The sequence below is a fragment of the Hemiscyllium ocellatum genome, chromosome 2, assembly GCF_020745735.1.
Source record: "Hemiscyllium ocellatum isolate sHemOce1 chromosome 2, sHemOce1.pat.X.cur, whole genome shotgun sequence".
Classification (NCBI taxonomy): Eukaryota; Metazoa; Chordata; class Chondrichthyes; order Orectolobiformes; family Hemiscylliidae; genus Hemiscyllium; species Hemiscyllium ocellatum.
Window position 1 is genome coordinate 132,624,777 of NC_083402.1, and position 17,887 is coordinate 132,642,663.

At 40.4% G+C, this 17,887-nt stretch overlaps 1 protein-coding gene across 1 annotated transcript in view; it reads right to left on the reverse strand.

Moving 5' to 3' along the window:
- Positions 1-17,887, reverse strand: part of LOC132829009 (ephrin type-A receptor 5-like) — a 331,532-nt gene that overhangs the window by 68,280 nt on the left and 245,365 nt on the right. Inside the window, exons 7-9 of the mRNA XM_060846273.1 lie at positions 15,419-15,578; positions 12,262-12,386; positions 4,972-4,979 (exon numbers count right to left, since the gene is read on the reverse strand). Of these exons, the coding sequence (XP_060702256.1) occupies positions 4,972-4,979; positions 12,262-12,386; positions 15,419-15,578 (293 nt within the window). The remainder of the gene's footprint in view (positions 1-4,971; positions 4,980-12,261; positions 12,387-15,418; positions 15,579-17,887) is intronic.

Sequence of the window (17,887 nt, forward strand, 5' to 3'; positions counted from 1 at the left end):
TTTCATTTGAAGGTCAAGTGCTGAGGTTTTCTCCTATTTCACATCAATCTTTTCTCTGAAGGCTTCAAAGAATAGTTTTATTACCCATTGAATTTTACACAGGACATAAAGAAAACAAGATCACCACATGGAGAACAGCCTTGGATGTATACAAGAGGTATGACATCAGCATTATTTTTAAAAAAAGATACAAAGATCTAAGTAAGCCTGAAACTAGCCAGCTTTCATAAATTGTTTTAATATGTTGAAAACTACCTCCTCTAAACTTCATCCCCAATTTATATCCATTGCTTTAATAAAGCTATTAGCTAAGTACAGTAGAGGCAGATTGGAGAAATAAATCCATTGGAAATATATGTTTATTGATAAAGGTGTGTAATATATTATCACCTGTACCTTTCACTTCCACTGTAACTGGATAAATTACTGTGCTGAAATATTCCATTTCATTTGTAGCATTAAGTGGTAATTGCATATTACCTGGTGTATTAGGCATGACATTTGAAGGCAGCAGATTAATATGGTTAAATTAGTTCATTGAGCATCATTAATACCTGTTCTATTAGCTCTACTATTAATGACTAGAGGAAGAAAGAGAGAGAAGGGATTTTGTTACCACCACTCTATGACAACCATAGGTCAATTCCTCTTTCCTCCATCCTTTGCCCATTAAAAACTCCAAAAATGTAACATGACATGTTAAAAATAAAATTGCATAAGTGTGATAAAACATATGCATTTTACTGTTTGAACAGCGAAGCACAAATTATTCATTTTTAACTGAGAAAATGTAATTGCTTGAGTCAAATTCTCATGTTAATAGAATCTCACAGTTATTACAGCACAAAGTGAGCTATTCAGACCATTATGTCGGCACCAGCTGTCCAAATGAGCAATTTATCCGGTGCCGTTCTACTCCCTTCTCTCTATTTCCTAGAAATTCTTCCTTTTGAGACAACTATCTAATTCCATTTTGAATGCTTGAATTAAACTTGCTTCCAGTACGTTTTTAACCAATACTTTCATGAACTTTAATTTGCGATGTGAAAATACTTTAAAGCCAAACCCCCTTGTTCTCGATTTTATGAGTGGGAAGAATCTAGCCTGTCCAGACTTTTTGTGGTTTTAAATACCTCTATCAAATCTCCTTTTAGCCTTCTCAGAGGAAAACTATCTCAACTTCTCCAATCTGTATTCGTCACTGAAACTGCTCATACTTGGAAACATTCTCATAAACCACTTCTGCAATCTTTCCAACATTTGATATCTTCCCTAAAGTGCAGCATCCAGAACTGCTGCATGTAGTATCCTTTACTAATTGCACTCTCAACCTGTCCTACCAACTTTGATGACTAATGCATTTAGGTGTCCAGGCTCCTCTGCTTCTGCACCCCCTTTAGAACTGCAATCTTTATTTTCCATTGTGTCTCCATATTCATTCTAACAAAATGACTCATTTGACCCTTCGACATTGAACTTCAGGTGCTACTTATCCTCGCATTCCTCCAAATTGTCTTTGTTCTTTTGAAATTCTACACTATCCTCCTCACAGTTCACAATGCTTCCAAGTTGTACATTATGAATTTGAATCCTGCTATAGGGTAAGGGTTAGGGTTAGTAAGCAAAGTACTAAGTCTTTATTATATATCAGGAAGAGGTAATCCCAATATTGATGCCTGTGGAACAATCTATTCTCCAGCATGAAAATCATTTGTTAAACATTCCTGTCTGTACATCTCTATGACTCTATGACTTTCCTGTCACTGAAATAATATAATAAATGTTGTCATGGTTCCTTTTATTCCATAAGTGATAACTTTCCTAACAAGTCTGTTGTGTAGTACTGTATCAAATGCCTTTTCAAAGTTCATGACCATCACATCAACAGCATTATCCTTAAACCTCTGTTACCATTTCACCACAATTTTTTCTCGTCACGGTTAATGCTGGCTTTCTTCAATGAATTAAAATTAATGTCCATGCAGTTATTAATTTTGCCCTCTATTGTTTTGACAAGCTTCCCAACCGCCGATTGTAAACTAATTAGCCTGTAGTCGCTTGGCTTATCTTCACACCACATTTTGAACAGGAATGTAAATTCTCTAGCCTCCTAGCACCAACACCGACTTGAGGAAGCCCTAGAAATGTATGGCCAGTGCCTCAACAATTTGCACTCTCACTTTCCTCAGTACCCCAGCATCTCATCCAATCCTGGTGCTCTTATCAACTTTAAGTAGAAACAGTCTATTCAGTATCTGCTTATTATTTATTAAAACTCTTCCTGGGTATTAATTGCCTCCTCTTTCACTCTGGTTAGCATCTTTTTCCTCAATAAAGACAGAAGCTTTGGGTGTGTTACTGGTCATCTAGCTCCAGCTGCTCATTACACAGGTGCAAAAAGCCAGCTCCAAAGTAATCATTTAATACCTCAGCAATTCCCTCTTCTTTCTACTTAAATCTGTTTTTTGGTCCATAATCTGCCCTATACCTCCTTTTATCATGCATTCGTTATTATTATGGAAGAGAAAGTGAGGACTGTAAATGCTGGAAAAGTACAGCAGGTCAGGCAGCATCCGAGGAGCAGGAGAATTGACATTTCAGGCAAGAGCCCTTCATCAGGAATGAGGCTTGTGGGCCATGGGCGTCTGAGAGATAAATGGGAGATAGTGGAGCTAGGGGGTGGAAGGTAGCTGTGAATGTAATAGGTGGGAGAGAAGGTGGTAGGAAAAGACGATGGTCAGCTCAAGCAGGTTGGAGGCTTGGGACTGGGATAAGGTGGGGGGAGGGGAAATGAGGAAACTGGTGAAATCCACATTGATTCCGTGTGGTTGCAGGGTCCCAAGGTAAAAGATGAGGCGTTCTTCCTCCAGGCATTGGGTGGTTAGGGTTTGGCGATGGAGGAGATCCAGGACCTTCTTGTCCCTGGTGGAGTGGCGGGTGGGGGCTTGAAGTGGGGTTGGTTAGTGTGGGTGTCCTAGAGATGTTCTCTGAAATGATCTACAAGTTGGCTATTCGCTATTATTTTGTTTGTTAGAGACTTTGAGATTCCACTTTAAGTCAGCTACCAATCTCTTTTCATACTGTCTCTTTTTGCTTTTTTTTATTTGTTATTTTACGTCCCCTCTGAACGTCCGAGAATTAACCTGGTTTTCCATTGCTCTAACATCTGTAATAAACATAGATTTTCTTCTTCATCTTCATTAATTTCCTGTTTGCCATACAGGGAGCTCTAGATTTGATTAAACCACCTTTTATTATTTGCAAGAATATAACTTGATTAAGTCTGATCTATTTCACATTTATGCCTTTGTTACCTCCAAGGTTGACTACTCTAATGCATTCTTGAACAGCCTCTCAATTTTAACTTGAAGAATTAAAATCTTTCAAAAGTCTGTTGCTTTTACCCTAAAATGTACCAAAAGCTGTTCACTTAGCATCATTGTACATGCTGGCCTACTTCTATCCTGGTTAAACAACACTATAATTTTAAAATTCTCATCAATGTTTGAAAATTCTTCCATTCTTGACCCTTCTCTTTCTCAGTAATCTCCTTCTGCTGTACAGCACTCAAATATCTGCCATCGTCTAATTGTTTTGAACATGCTTGATTTTAATTACTTCACCATCTGACTATGCCTTCAGCTGCCTCAACCCTAAGCCCTGAAATACCATCTCTAAACCTCTTCACCTGTTTATCTTACTTTCCCCTCTTTAGATAATTCTAACAATCTATCTCTTTGGCAATGCTTTTAAGTCACCTGCTCTTATCTCACCTTTGAGATACATCCTGTTCCTGTAGAAACAAAATTCCACCTTGGTTAATTAGTAGCTCTCTTTGCATTAACTGTGTTTCTGGGCACTGTCCATTGCAAAGATTTCAAATTTGCAAGTGTAAGGGTGGCTCAGTGGCTAGCACTGCTGCCTCATAGCACTAGGGATCAGGTTTCAATTCAGATTTGGGTGACAGTCTGTGTGGAATTTGCACATTCTACCTATGTCTGTGTGTTTCCTCTAAGTGTTTCCTAATTCACAGCCCAGGATTAACTATGGCGAAGCAGGGTTATGGGGATAGGGTAGGGGTCTGGATCTGGCTAGGTGCTCTTTGAAGGATCAGTGCAGACTTGATGGGCCAAATGGCCTCTTTGTGCATTGTAGGGATTATATGATTCACTATAACTACTTACAAATCATCCACCTTAAGCTTCCAGATCTGTAAAGAAATAAAAATTAACGGTAGCATTTTATTTGTGAGCTCTATTTTTGAATAGTTCTTCCAATTGTTTTAGGAACATAAGAACAGAACTAGACCATTCAGCCAATCAATACTACTCTGCTATTTCACAATGATTCTGGTTGATCAAACATTTCAATGCCTTTTACCCAAGCTCCCTTTGATCCTTGATGATTGATCATCAGCACAGTGGCTAGCACTGCTGCCTCACAGTGCCAGGAAACCAGATTCAATTCCAGTCTAGGGTGACTATTTTTATGGAGTTTGCATGTTCTCCCCATGTCTTCCTCCAGGTGCCCTGATTTCCTCTCACAATCCAAAGAAGTGTAGGTTAGGTGGACTGGTCATGGTAAAAAAAAGAGCATGCAGGGTCATAGGGATGGGGTGATGGAGGGTAGGTTTGGCAATTTACCAACCTCAACTTTAAATATTCTCAAAGTATGAGCTTCCAAAGCTCACTGGGGCAATGAATTTCCAAGATTCACCACTGTATGAGAATAAAGAATTCCTCCTCAAATCAGTCCTAAATGGCATCCCCCCTTATTTTTAGATTGTGCTGCATGGCTTGAGATTCTCCAATCAGAGGAAAGATCATTCCAGCTTCTATTCTGTCTATGTACTTTTGTACATTTTAATGCGATCACCCTCATTCTTCAAAACTCAAAAAAATACAGGCCCAGTTTATCCAGTCTATTTTACCCCGTTTCCCTAAAATCAACACAGTTATAGATATTTATTACTTTTGTGGCTGCATATTGAAATTAAATTTTCACTTGTTATGTTTTTATGTCTACAATGATTTAAGTGATCTGATCACAATGACTAGGTTGATGAACATTCAAGTTGTCCACAGAGTTTCACATTCACTCAGTGTATTAATGGATTGGTTCAACTCATGAAGAAGTAACACGAGAACTTAATTACTGTTGAGAATAATGGACATTAAAAATTGAAATTTTACTAATTAAAAATGTGTTACAATTTGGTAATCAATTAGTGCATAAGTAATCTTTTATCATATCTAAGGTAAGGGATAAAATGGCACAGCCTACAATGTTTGATAGCTGAACATGAAAATCTGGTTAACTTATTATCAAACAATCTAATATAACATGGTAAGAAATGATTATTCATTACGTTAAAGATTAAGTCAATTACATTTACCAAGGTGAATAGATTAGAATGTACGTGAGATGTTGTAAAATATCTCACAATCATCGATTCTCACAAATGTCCTGGCTTAAGGACAGGCAAAATGCATAATCTGAATGCATAAAAACATACAAACAATACAGAATGTGAAATTTGTGTCAAATTCAATAATTTAATTAGTACTCACTGTAGACCGTGCTAACATGGATGTCCTCAAAACACATGTGGATGAGGTTGACAAGCTGATTTAGGTCCCTATATTTGTTAATATATAAACATCTTAAGATGTCTAATGCAGCTATAAAAGAGAAAGATCTGTTTTTCTGTAGTATCTTTCCTGAGAAGCCCCCGAAGTGATTCATTGACAGCTAGGTGCTTTTGAATAGTATCTGCTCGTATAGTGTGGGAAACACAACAGCCAATTTCTATATGACTTGGTCCCATGAACAGCAATGTGATGAATTACCAAAGAATAATTTTTAGTCATGTTGTTTGAAAGATAAATATTGAATGGCAGTGGGGATTGGGGTGTGGAGGGGGGAGTGTTCAGTTAGTTCAAGTAGCTGGACAGCTTGTTTGCCATGCAGGGTGAGATCGACAACACAAGACCAGTAGAGGTCACAATGAAGGTCCTATCTTCTCGACCTGGCCCCTTATGTGAGGCATGGTGGCCCTTAGGCTAAACTCACCGCCCGTTGGTCGCTAATGAGTAGCAGCCCTATGGTCTTTTTTGACTATTGCAACTTTATTGAATAGGGCAGCAAAGCAAACTCCCCTATTTTTCATCAAAAAATACCATGGGATTTGTAACGTGCACTTAATGGGCTGGTTTTCTGAGGGAAATTGGTGGTCAGAAATGGGAAAGAAAAGGACTGTCAGGAGGTTGGGACTTTGATGAGGGAATAAAGGCAGAACATGGAATGGGGAAGGGAAATTAGGTCTGGATGGGTGAGATTAAGGAGGTCTAGGGGTGATAGGATTGATGCTTACATAAGGAGAGCGCGAATAGATAATGGAGTGAGTTTAGGGACAACCAGCCATCCCTACAGAGCTGACAATAAGCTGCAAACTAATGTTTACTAGCAGTGCAAGACCGATTGAAACATAAGAATTTTACTTCAGGTAAGTAGTGGATTCCACTGGAAATAGAGACTGAGGATTCTCATGTTCTAACCAACATCGTTTCTTAGTTTTAATTCGAGTAAAGTTCTACAGCAAAGAAACCATCATCTAATAGCATTGTCTTAAAAGAAAAATAAATAGGCTAATTGATAGTTGATTTTTTTTATTGGTTGTTACATTAATTCTACATATTTTCTTGAGCTTTCCATGATTGTTATAAATTGCAAAGCTCTGCAGTGTGTAATGTAACAGGTACAAAACTTTCTATTGTTGGATCAAGGCTTCTGCAATATCCATTACTCCTAGACATGGTTGCAGAGATAGGTCTTCGACTTGGAATCTAGTGTGCCAAGCGACTAAGCAGACCAGAACAAGCTCTACAATGTTCAGCACCATTCACGATTCCTCAGATTCTAAAGCAGTCCATGTTCAAATGCAACAAGATCTGGATAATACCCAGGTTTGGGCTGACAAGCGGCAAGTAACATTCACACCACAAAAATGCCAGACATTGACCATTACCACGACCAATAAGAAACAATCTAACCGCTGCCCCTTGACATTCAATGGTGTCACCATCACTGAATCTACCAATATCAACATGCTGGGGGTTATCATTGACCAGAAACTCAATTGGGCTCATCACATATACACAGCGGCTACAAAAGCATGTCAGAAGCTAGGAATGCTGTGGTGAGTAACTAAGATACAAGTCAGGAGTGTGATGGAATACTCTCTACTTGTCTGGATTAATGCAGACCCAATAGCACTCAAAATGTTTGACACTATCCAGGACAAAGCAGTCCACTTGATTGGCACTACATTCACAAGCATCCATTCCCTCTACCACCAATGGTCAATAGCACCATTATGTAGTCTCTACAAAATATACTATAGAAATTCACCAAAGATCCTCAGACAGCATCTTCCAAACCCATCACCATTTCCATTTAGAAGGACAAGGGCAGCAGATATATGGGAACACCACTATATTCAAGTTCCTCTCCAAGCCACTCACTATCCTGACCTGGAAATATATTGCCATTTCCTCACAGTTTCTGGGTCAAAATCTTGGAATTCTCTCCCTAATGGCTTTGTGGATCAATCCATATCAGGTGGAGTGTGGCCGTTCAAGAAGGCAGCTCAATGCCACCTTTGCAAGGGCAACTAGGGATGGGCAATAAATACTGGTCAGCCAGCAACACCCACATTCCAGAAATGAATTCAAAAATATGATATTGTAACCAGTTCATCAATAATCCAAAATTCTTCACCTCACCTCCTTCATTGACCATAATGAAATAAAATACAGAATTAGATTTATAAATTGAACCATGATATATTATATATAAGTTGAAACCAATCATCCTTGTCTACTCCCTGTCTGCTGTGTGTCTTTGCCTGTGATAGTGTTCCCAGATAGTATTGCTGCAGTGGCTTTGGCATGGTTGATAGAAGGTGAATGAGGACAGTGAATTGTGAAATTACATTTGACACTGTCTGTTCCTCCCTGGAAGGATCCATTGGCATAAACTGAGGAAAGCAGGGGCCTTGCTGACCACTGACAGCATTGTTCTCTCTCTGCTGTGTGGCTTCAGGCAGGAAGTGGCACATTGGAGGGATACCTCCATGTTGATATGTAGGTGCCTGAGGCACGATTCCTAGCTGGGGGCAGAGGTGCTCCAAGAAGTCACTTGGCCCATTGTGAGTCCTCCTCCTTCTCCCTCTGTGCATTGCTTCCTCTTGCTGTTCTCCATTTCCAATTGTACTTCAGCCTAAATGGGAATGCAACTTGAGCGTCTATTATGCAACAGATTTTCTCCCAGCATGTGAAATAATTCCTCTGAACACCTTATCAGGGTCCAAAAGCATTTGCTTGTAAATCTGAAATGTCAGCAAAACTCCTCCAATAATATCACAGGCCATTTCCAATAACTATGCATCATAAGACATTGGAGCAGATATTGTGCCATTCGGCCCATCGAGTCTGCTCCACCATTCAATCATGACTGAAAACGTTTGCAATCCCATTCTCCTGTTTTCTCCCCAAGTAACAGTAAGACAAGTCAACTGGACATTGGACACTTACTTTGTTGAAAGGACTAAGATAATCACCATTCCACCCACAGCACAGCTGATCATGTGATAGTTTCAGCTGAGAATAAGTTTAAGAGTGCATCAACTGGGCTTGTGTAGTAAAAGCAACAGCCTGTGCAGGGGCATTGCAGATCCCAACCTTGGGGTCTCTGACTGAAAGATATTATGACCCACTTGGGAAAATGTAATGGTTCTTAACCCTACATCCAACACAAGAGTTAATGGTTTAATTAAAGTACGCAAAGAACTTAATAAATTTATTATTTATCACAAATGAGTAAATTCTAATCACATGTAATCAGCTATGAGCTATCAACAAATATGAAATCAACTGGATAAAACTCTAAAACACTTTCAAAATCCCTCCACATGTGCAACGTAGCAGCAACAACCATCAGAAAAACATCAATTATCAATTAGTTCTGAGGAAGGGTCACTGGACCCAAAGCGTTAACTCTCATTTCTCTCCACAGATGCTGACAAACCTGCTGAGCTTTTCCAGGAATTTCTGTTTTTTTTAATCAACTAGACTAGTTCATTATCCTTTCAGACAATGCTTTGCTGTTGAACTCTTCTCAGATTAAGATTTGAGAGAAGGTGTTGGTTGGGATGTCAGAATCCTCAATTTCCATCTCCAATGGAAGCTCTGTTTCAGACTTAGCTGAAGCAAAATTCCAAAGTTTCAACCTGTAGGAGTTTTGCCTTTGCTACTAAACATCAGCTGTCAGCTGTCAGCTCTGAAGGAATTGCTAGTAGAACCCAAGCTGACTCCACTACTTATCCTCTCTTTCCTGCCCTCCCCACATAAGTACTTACCCTTTCAGACCCCTTTACTCTCACCCACCGAGGCACAGACAAACAAAAAATGCATTGGATTTACTGTTAGATTGGAAAAAACTGTAGGAACCACAGTTCAATAGCACTAGCTCATTGTATTCTCTGAGATGGTCCTTTTGCTTGCTAGAATGTTCATTCTTCAATCTCTTTTGTCCAGATTATCACTTTTTTTTTGCAGGAGGCATACGCAACTGGTACACAAGTGTAACATGTTGTTGTTGTTGACTAAAGGCCGCAAGTTGCTAATGGGAAAAAAAACACAGGTATTCCTTTCCAGGTATTTTGGAGGGAGCGGGAGACACTTTAATCTGCCCTTCCAGATGTGTACAGGCTTTTCACTGTATCATTTACACCCACAAGCTCCCCAAGAACCAAACAGAGAGTTAACGTCAGGTTGGTGACCTTTGACATCCATGTAGAACATATTTGCACAAACCAATCAGCTACTTGTTGCATGCCAAATCTTACTCTACATACACAAACACACGTGCATGTGTAGTGGGCCGTCTATTTACATCTTTGCACACTGTTTCCAAAGCAATGAAACTCATTATAATGTGTTTTTAAAATTGCAGCAAGTTCTTCCATATTCCTTGCTTTAAAACTGTCCCTTTTCCATTTCAGTCCAATCAGATGTGCAGAAAATAAAATGATAGTCTTTACAGAGATGAAACTGCTAACACTGAGGCACATCTGAGATCAAAACATTTCAACAGCAGTAAGTAATCAATAAAAGGCAGCATCTGTGAAGGTCTGCCACTTTGCATTATCCCAACAGTGTGTTGCATTATCTCAACAGCTATTTGCTTATTGTAATAGATTTCTGAGTATTCAAGTGGCTTGAGATTTATTCAAGTGGGGCTTAAATAATAGTGTTTCTTTGACAGTTTTGAGGTCCTAGGAGGAGTGTAATTTTTCAAGTGTAGTCTGAACAGATGTTTATTTTGTTGATTTCATAAACATGTCAAAGATTTCCCAGTACTGTATTTCTAATGGGTCCATAAGTTCTATATATAGTGAATGTTAGGCAAGTAGTTTTGAAGGGTGTATGGAAAATGGAGACGCATGAGGATAATGGAGGGGACATGTAAAGGGATGAAGTGGCATGCACGGCGATATCTAAGAAAGTAATAGTCTTGACAACCACACTGATATTCCAGTTAACGTGGTGGTCCTTATAACCTGTCTATCTTAGCATAAATCCACCTCCTTTCATGTAACATTGATTCTGGGTGGGACAAATAACATGAACATGGTGGTTGGAACAAGAATCATTAACATGTCATCAAAAGGAGGCCTGACTTAGGCATGCATTGCACCTTGTAGTGGATTAATGACAGTCCAGCAACATGAATCAGTTTCAGGATTTTATCTGCAGCTTTAGTTTAATACGATGGACAAGCCTTCGACACGAGGGTCACCACTGATTGAGCACAGGCTTATAACTGTGTGAATTAAGACTATATTGTGGAATTTTCTGTGACTCAGACTTTATTTGGCTTACTAAATAACAGGAGGAGTTTCATGTTAATAACAGGTGGCTCAGAAAATAACTGGGAGCAAATACTTCCTTAGTAGCACCTACTTCAATGTAAATACTTCTGTGTTGTTCTTCATTCAATTCACATTTGAGGAGTTCTGATAGCCTTTACAGCTGACACTGAGGGGTTTTGCATGGTATAGTCTTCTGTGCTGTTTTTGCCTCCAAAGCTACTTCGGTTGTCTCCCCAGAATTCTTCATTAGTAGACAGTTTTGGATGGTAGCAGTATCCAGGGCTTGTAATTTATTGTAGGGTATGTCTCACTCACCTTTCCTCTATTTTGCAGTGTTCTTCCTTTTTCCACTAAAATGGGACAGAAGCACATTCCCCTACAAAGTACTCAAACTGATGAATGGTCCAAAAGAAAACCTCCCTTAGTTACCTCTAAAGGAATCCAGGTGACCAGAATCCAGTCCAGTTGAACCAATGTACAAAAGAAATCCTATTAAAATTCAGTAACTTATACAGTCTCTCAGATTCAGCATGGCAAAATAAAACATGCTACATGGGACGGCAGATTAGCTCAGTGATTAGCACTGTTGCCTCAATGCACCAGGGACCTGGATTTGATTCCACCTTCGAGCAACTATCTGTGGGAGTTTGCATGTTCTTGCTGTGACTGTGTGAGTTTCCTTAGAGTGCTCCGGTTTCCTCCGAAGATGTGCAGGTTAGGTAGACTGGCTATGCTAAGTTGCCTGTAGTGTCCAGGGATATGCAGGCTAGATGGATTAGCCATGGGAAATGCAAGGATAGGGTAGTCTGGGCGGGATCCTTTTCAGAGGGGAGGTGTGCGTTCAATGGGCCAAATGGCCTGCTTCCACACTGTAGAGATTCTATGATTTTATATCAACGACAGATGTTACTGATCAATAAGTACATATTGTGTTTTATTTCCAAGTTAGTCTTGGTTGCTATAAAGGCATCGGATCTAAGGACCTTAACACCATTATTCTTCACTTCAGCTTATGATGATGAACTTGCCATCACATAAGTTAACACACAAATTGAAGGTCTTCAATCAGGTCAGTAATAGCGATGTAGTCATAATGAGTTGGAAATAAATCTCATTCAGGATTCAGCCATAAACATTGCAGCGTGCTGACTTTATGAGCAAACATGCAAAAAACAAGTAAACTTGACACTGATACTTTCTCCCCAGCTCCTAATAAACCTTTCGTTGGTGAACGGAATTATCTGTTAAATATACTTGAACAACATAAATATTTTTGGCAATTTAAAGTTTTACTTGCAACAACTGATTTCTTTTTCACTAGACATTACTGGGATAATATATTGTTCATACCTTCCACTAAGTAACAGGCCAGATACGACTGCCAATAGGATCATACCCACTGCTACGGAGACTGCAATGATTGGCACCTGACTCTGAGCACTGGCGGGTAAAGCTGTAAACAAAAGAAAACACAAATTTCACAAATGCAGAAAGAAACTATCCTGACATGCTGAGAGTTGTTAAGAGATACCTTCTAATAAAAATCTTTATGGCCAGACAGCCAGAAACATATTCGACTTGACAATACTGAATGATTCCATTGTGAACATTGGAACTGAGTAGGTGACCAGAGTGTTGTTTCATGGAATTTGCATGTATCTGCATTTTTTCTAAATGTTAATTCTGTAAGTTTCTAATAAAATCTGAATAATTCTTAAAAAAGTAATATTTTATCATAATTTCCCTAGAAAGCTTCATCCAAACTCTGCACAGACAGTCACCTGAGCCTGGAATCAAACCTGCATCCCTGGCGCTATGAAAGCAGCAATGCTGACCACTGAGCCAACATGTTTTTTGTTGTATTTCAAAAATATACTTTATTCATAAAATACTTTGATGATCTATACAAGTGGACATGCTATACATATGTAAACATTCCATTTCTTTACATACCGAAACAGAGTAATCATTCCTATTTACAGATCTGTACAATTACATTTTTTAGCTGAGGTGTCAGCAGAGCCCAAATGACTGCATGGGCCCCCTGTTCTTCTTTAGGCAGGCAGATGTTACATGGTGGTCTTTCCCCACCGCGCCTTGGCAGCAGCTGCCCCAAGCTTCAGCGCGTCCCTCAACACGTAGTCCTGGACCTTGGAATGTGCCAGTCTGCAACACTCAGTCGGGGTCAACTTCTTCAGCTGGAAGATCAACAGGTTTTGGACCGCCCAGAGAGCATCTTTCACCGAGTTGATGATCCTCCAGGCAAAGTTGATGTTCATCTCGGTGTGTCATCCTGGGGAACAGGCCGTAGAGCACAGAGTCCCGCGTCACGGTGCTTTTCGGGACGAACCTCAACAAATAGCACTGCATTCCTCTCCAGACTTCTTCTGTGTAGGCACATTCTAGAAGGAGGTGTGTGACAGTCTCGTCCCCCCTCGCAGCCGCTTCGAGGGCAGCGTGCGGTGCGGCTGAGAGTCCAGGCATGCATAAAGTATCTCACAGGCAGAGCCCTTCTCACCACCAGCCAAGCCATGTCTTGGTGCTTGTTGGAAAGTTCTGGCGATGAGGCATTCTGCCAAATGGCTTTGACAGTCTGCTCAGGGAACTGCTCGATAGGATCCACCCTCTCCTTTTCCCAAAGGGTCACAAGGACACTACGTGCTGACCACTTCCTGATGGACTTGTGGTCAAAGATGTTTTTCTTCATAAACTTCTCCACAAAGGACAGGTGATACGGAACGGTCCAACTATTCGGAGTGTTCCGCGGCAGCGAGGCCAGGCCCATCCTTCGCAAAACCGGGGACAGGTAGAACCTCAGTACGTAGTGACACTTGGTGTTTGCGTACCGGGGATCCACGCACAGCTTGATGCAGCCACACACAAAGGTGGCCATCAGGGTGAGGGTGGCATTGGGTGTATTTTTTCCCCCGTTGCCCAGATCTTTGCACAGCGAGTCCCTTTGGACCCGGTCCATCTTTGAACTCCATATAAACTGGAAGATGGCCTGGGTGACAGCAGCGGTACAGGTTTTCGGAATAGGCCAGACCTGTGCCACGTATAATAGCAATGACAGTGCCTCACACCTGATGACCAGGTTTTTTCCCACGATGGAGAGCGACCGTAGCTTCCATTTGCCCAGTTTCTGCCTCACTTTGCTGATACATTCCTCCCAAGACTTGGCGCACGTCCCAGCCCCCCGAACCAAATACCCAGCACCTTCAGGTGGTCGATCCTGACGGTGAAGGGGATCGAAGATTGGTTGGCCCAGTTCCCGAAGAGCATAGCCTCACTCTTGCCTCGGTTTACCTTGGCCCCCGAGGCCCGTTCAAACTGGTCACATATGCACATGAGTCTGCGCATTGACAGTGGATCCGAGCAGAAAACAGCAACGTCATCCATGTACATGGAGGCCTTAGCCTGCAGGCCTCCACTGCCAGGAATAGTCACCCCTCTCAGGCTCGCATCCTTCCTGATGGACTCGGCAAATGGCTCTATGCAGCACACAAACAAGGCAGGAGAGTGGGGGAAGCCCTGCCTGACTCCAGATCTGACTGGGAAGCTATCTGATTCCCCCACCCATTGATTATGTAGTTACTGTAGTTTACTTGGATAAGAGCATACTTTCTGAGACTGAAGCAAGAGGCTGAGTTTTCCCCATTATGGTGAGCTTGAGATTGGGAAGAGGCAGGGAAATCGGGCCAAGCCAAATCAGGGCACTTCAGCAGTGCATTCCAGAGGGTGGAGGGCCAATTGAGCCCAATAGCTTTAGCCCTAAAACTTGGACGTCTAAGTGCTTTCAAGGGCACTTTTACATTAAGGCGGCTTTGCATTTTCTGACCTATCACAACAGCACCCAAATCTCCTGGTCCTTTAATGCAACAGCAAACAGGAGGGATCCAGTTACAAGGCAGTCTCCAAGAAGACCATGCAGGCAGGAGCAATGCCAGTAAGTATGAGGCCAGGGAGCTCCATTTGATTCTGAAGCCAGTGAGAAAAGTGAGCTCAAGATCTTCCTCTGCACCCTCACTGCTTCTCAAAAATAGATGGCTATGAGAGGAAATTTGAGACTTTCGCATTCTCAAAGAACTGGTGTGTTTAATTGTTTTTGCATGACTTGGTCTTGATGTATCTCAACTGTGCAAACACACAAATTGACTGGAACCTTTCACAAATAGCTTAATTTCTCACTTCTTGACGGAAATACCTCCTAGTCTCGGTTGCTATGCACATTTATTACCACCATCATTCCTCTTGCATCAGATTCCTAATGTGGTATTTAAAGTGATTATTTGCTCAGATTGCATTTTTAATCTTTGCACCTGGGCTCTGTCAAGCTGCACATAAAATGACTGACACTTTAATTTATAGATTCCCTGAAAGAATGTGTAACTGCAAAGGCAAGGCTGGCAAATGCTCGCATTCTTCACTGATTTGCAGAAACTTTCTTAGCAACTGTCAGGAATGACAGCAAATAAAATGACTTACAGACTGGACTGGTTTCAAATTCAAATTTACGACTGTAGCCCCCGTATCCCGCTGCTGTACGAGCACGTATCTGGAAGATGTATACTGTGGTGGGTTTCAGGCCATCGACAGTAATCTCAGTCTCTTTGGATTTAATGATAGTGTAGCTAGTCTCCTGGGCCTTTGAGATAATAGAACACAAAAGCGAGTGAGTATCTTGCCCGTCATTTCACACAGTTGTTAAAGCTTGTTGATTGTTAGTTAAATGTTTCTCTAATTAGTCCATCAGTAAAGGGTCCCAATTTTTATCTTCAGTGACTGCCATTTCTCAGCATCATTTAAGAATAAAATTCTACTTGGAATCCAGTAGCCATGTAATAATGACAAAATATTTTTACATTGAAGGCAGCATTTGGCTTCTGCAAAATGTTCCCTTTATTTTTTCTGTTCACCCCCCACAAGCCCTTATGGAACATATATCATAAACAAAAAATGTTACCACTGATTGTTTCGTCAATCACTTTAATTCCATGTTCTCTTCAGAAATATAAATATTAACTTTAAGCTCATGGAGAAGCAACGTACATATTTGTCAGGTCAGTACAGCAGAACCACATGTAGAACAAAACTCCCTTAATGGAATAAGAACCAATTCTTTACTGATGGTTATAAACGAATAAATGTAGGGAGCATGACTAGCAATTTGACAGTTGGCATGTAAAGAAAATTTTTGCCCCATTGGTAAATAGATTTTTTACCAAGCCTGTGGGAGAATGGGATTTTAACTCACTGCACCTTCTTGTTTAATGAGTAATTATTGTTTACTGATTAATGACATAATTTAAGTAGAATATGCACATTGTTAATCAGGAAGCAGCTGTTTGCAAGATCAATACAAGTGCAAGGTTAGAGAATCGATTTTATTTTTTAACTGCAGCAACCATTATAAGGTAGGCTTGCATTTTCCCATAAACGAGGTCATTGGGCTCAATGCTAAATGACTGCACCCTCACCCCATGTCTTACACAGAATAGGAAATTGATGAACTTACAGTTTCAGCAAAAAAGAATTAAACAAGGAATTTGTCTGCAAACACTCTTGCTGCTATTTTCTTAATAATGAGTTTTGTGGTTTGGAGGGGCTGTTCTTGTACTAATTGATTAACATCAGTGATCAAGATTGAAATTCAATAGCTATCACTTAAATTTCCCAAAATCCTAAAAATAACAGTATGCTGAAAGTCACTGGCTCAATAAGTGCCATTTTGCAGCATTTCTTGTGGACTCTCAGCAGCAAGAGTCTTTGCTCTGGCACCTTAAGAGACACTTTAACCTAATCACTGCAAAAGATAGCCTTAATACTCATTTTGTTACATCTGTAATTATCTTTTCGATGTCATGACTATGGTAAAATCCAATCTCTGGCCTTCTGCCCTCCTAATCAAAACTTGTTTTTTTCACCATAGCAGACCCCTGACCCCAATCCTGCTGGCCCCTGTCTACTCTCTGCTGTGAGGCCTGATTTCTGTTCTACCCCCGCAGGCTCTATAAATTACCTCTTTTTGCTAGCCATGACCTCCAGCTTTAATCCCTGATGACTGATCAAGATTGACCTTCAGATATCCTGGTTAACATTGCCTGGTGCTGGCCTGAGTGTCAATTTAATGAGCTATCATTGCAGGATGGGAAGAATAAATTAATTGAGGCCATTCCTTTGGCCTCCACATGTTCCTGGCCACTTTTGCCTTCCCTGTCCCTAAATATCACATCCATTAACTTCAGGGTCTGTTCAAATTTTGAAAATGAAAAACAACAAGGATCATTTTAGTAAGAAAGGATGATGCAAAAGTAATCAGCTGACATTGTTCAGATCCTGAATTATTGCTCATGTTCACAAGTTTATCAGAAACTTGAGCTTTTTCTGACATTGCTCTACTTAACAGTTTGGCAAGAGATTTTATTCTTTATTCATAAAATGAGCCAGAAATAGTAGAAGCTATTTAATATATATTTAGATTGCTATTGTATAATGTAGTAGTGGTTCTGAAGGGATCAATATTCATGTGGCTGGCTCCACCCATTCTACTAAAGTCACAAAGTGATCTGTGGGTGGAGGCAAGGAGTTCTACACTGGCATTTAGAAGGAACAGATAAAAGTGTACCAGCCATCTCAAGTTTAAGCAATTATACCTGATCAAATGTATTTACAGTTATTGTTGTCATGCAGTAAACCTTGTTATCTATGAACAGTGAATCTTCAGTATGCAGTCTACTAAGATATATCCTCCATCTGATCCCTAGATGAGCCCAAACAAAGCAAAGTCAATGGAGGATTGTTAACAGGGAACTACCTCAAACACCCTTTACCCAGTACCACATACTGGTAGAGGTGGCAAATATACAAGGGTACCAGGCAATACTCATTTGGTAAAGTAGCAAAATTATAGTTCCTTTGCTGAGACATTTTAACTACTAAGAAATGAAAAAAAAC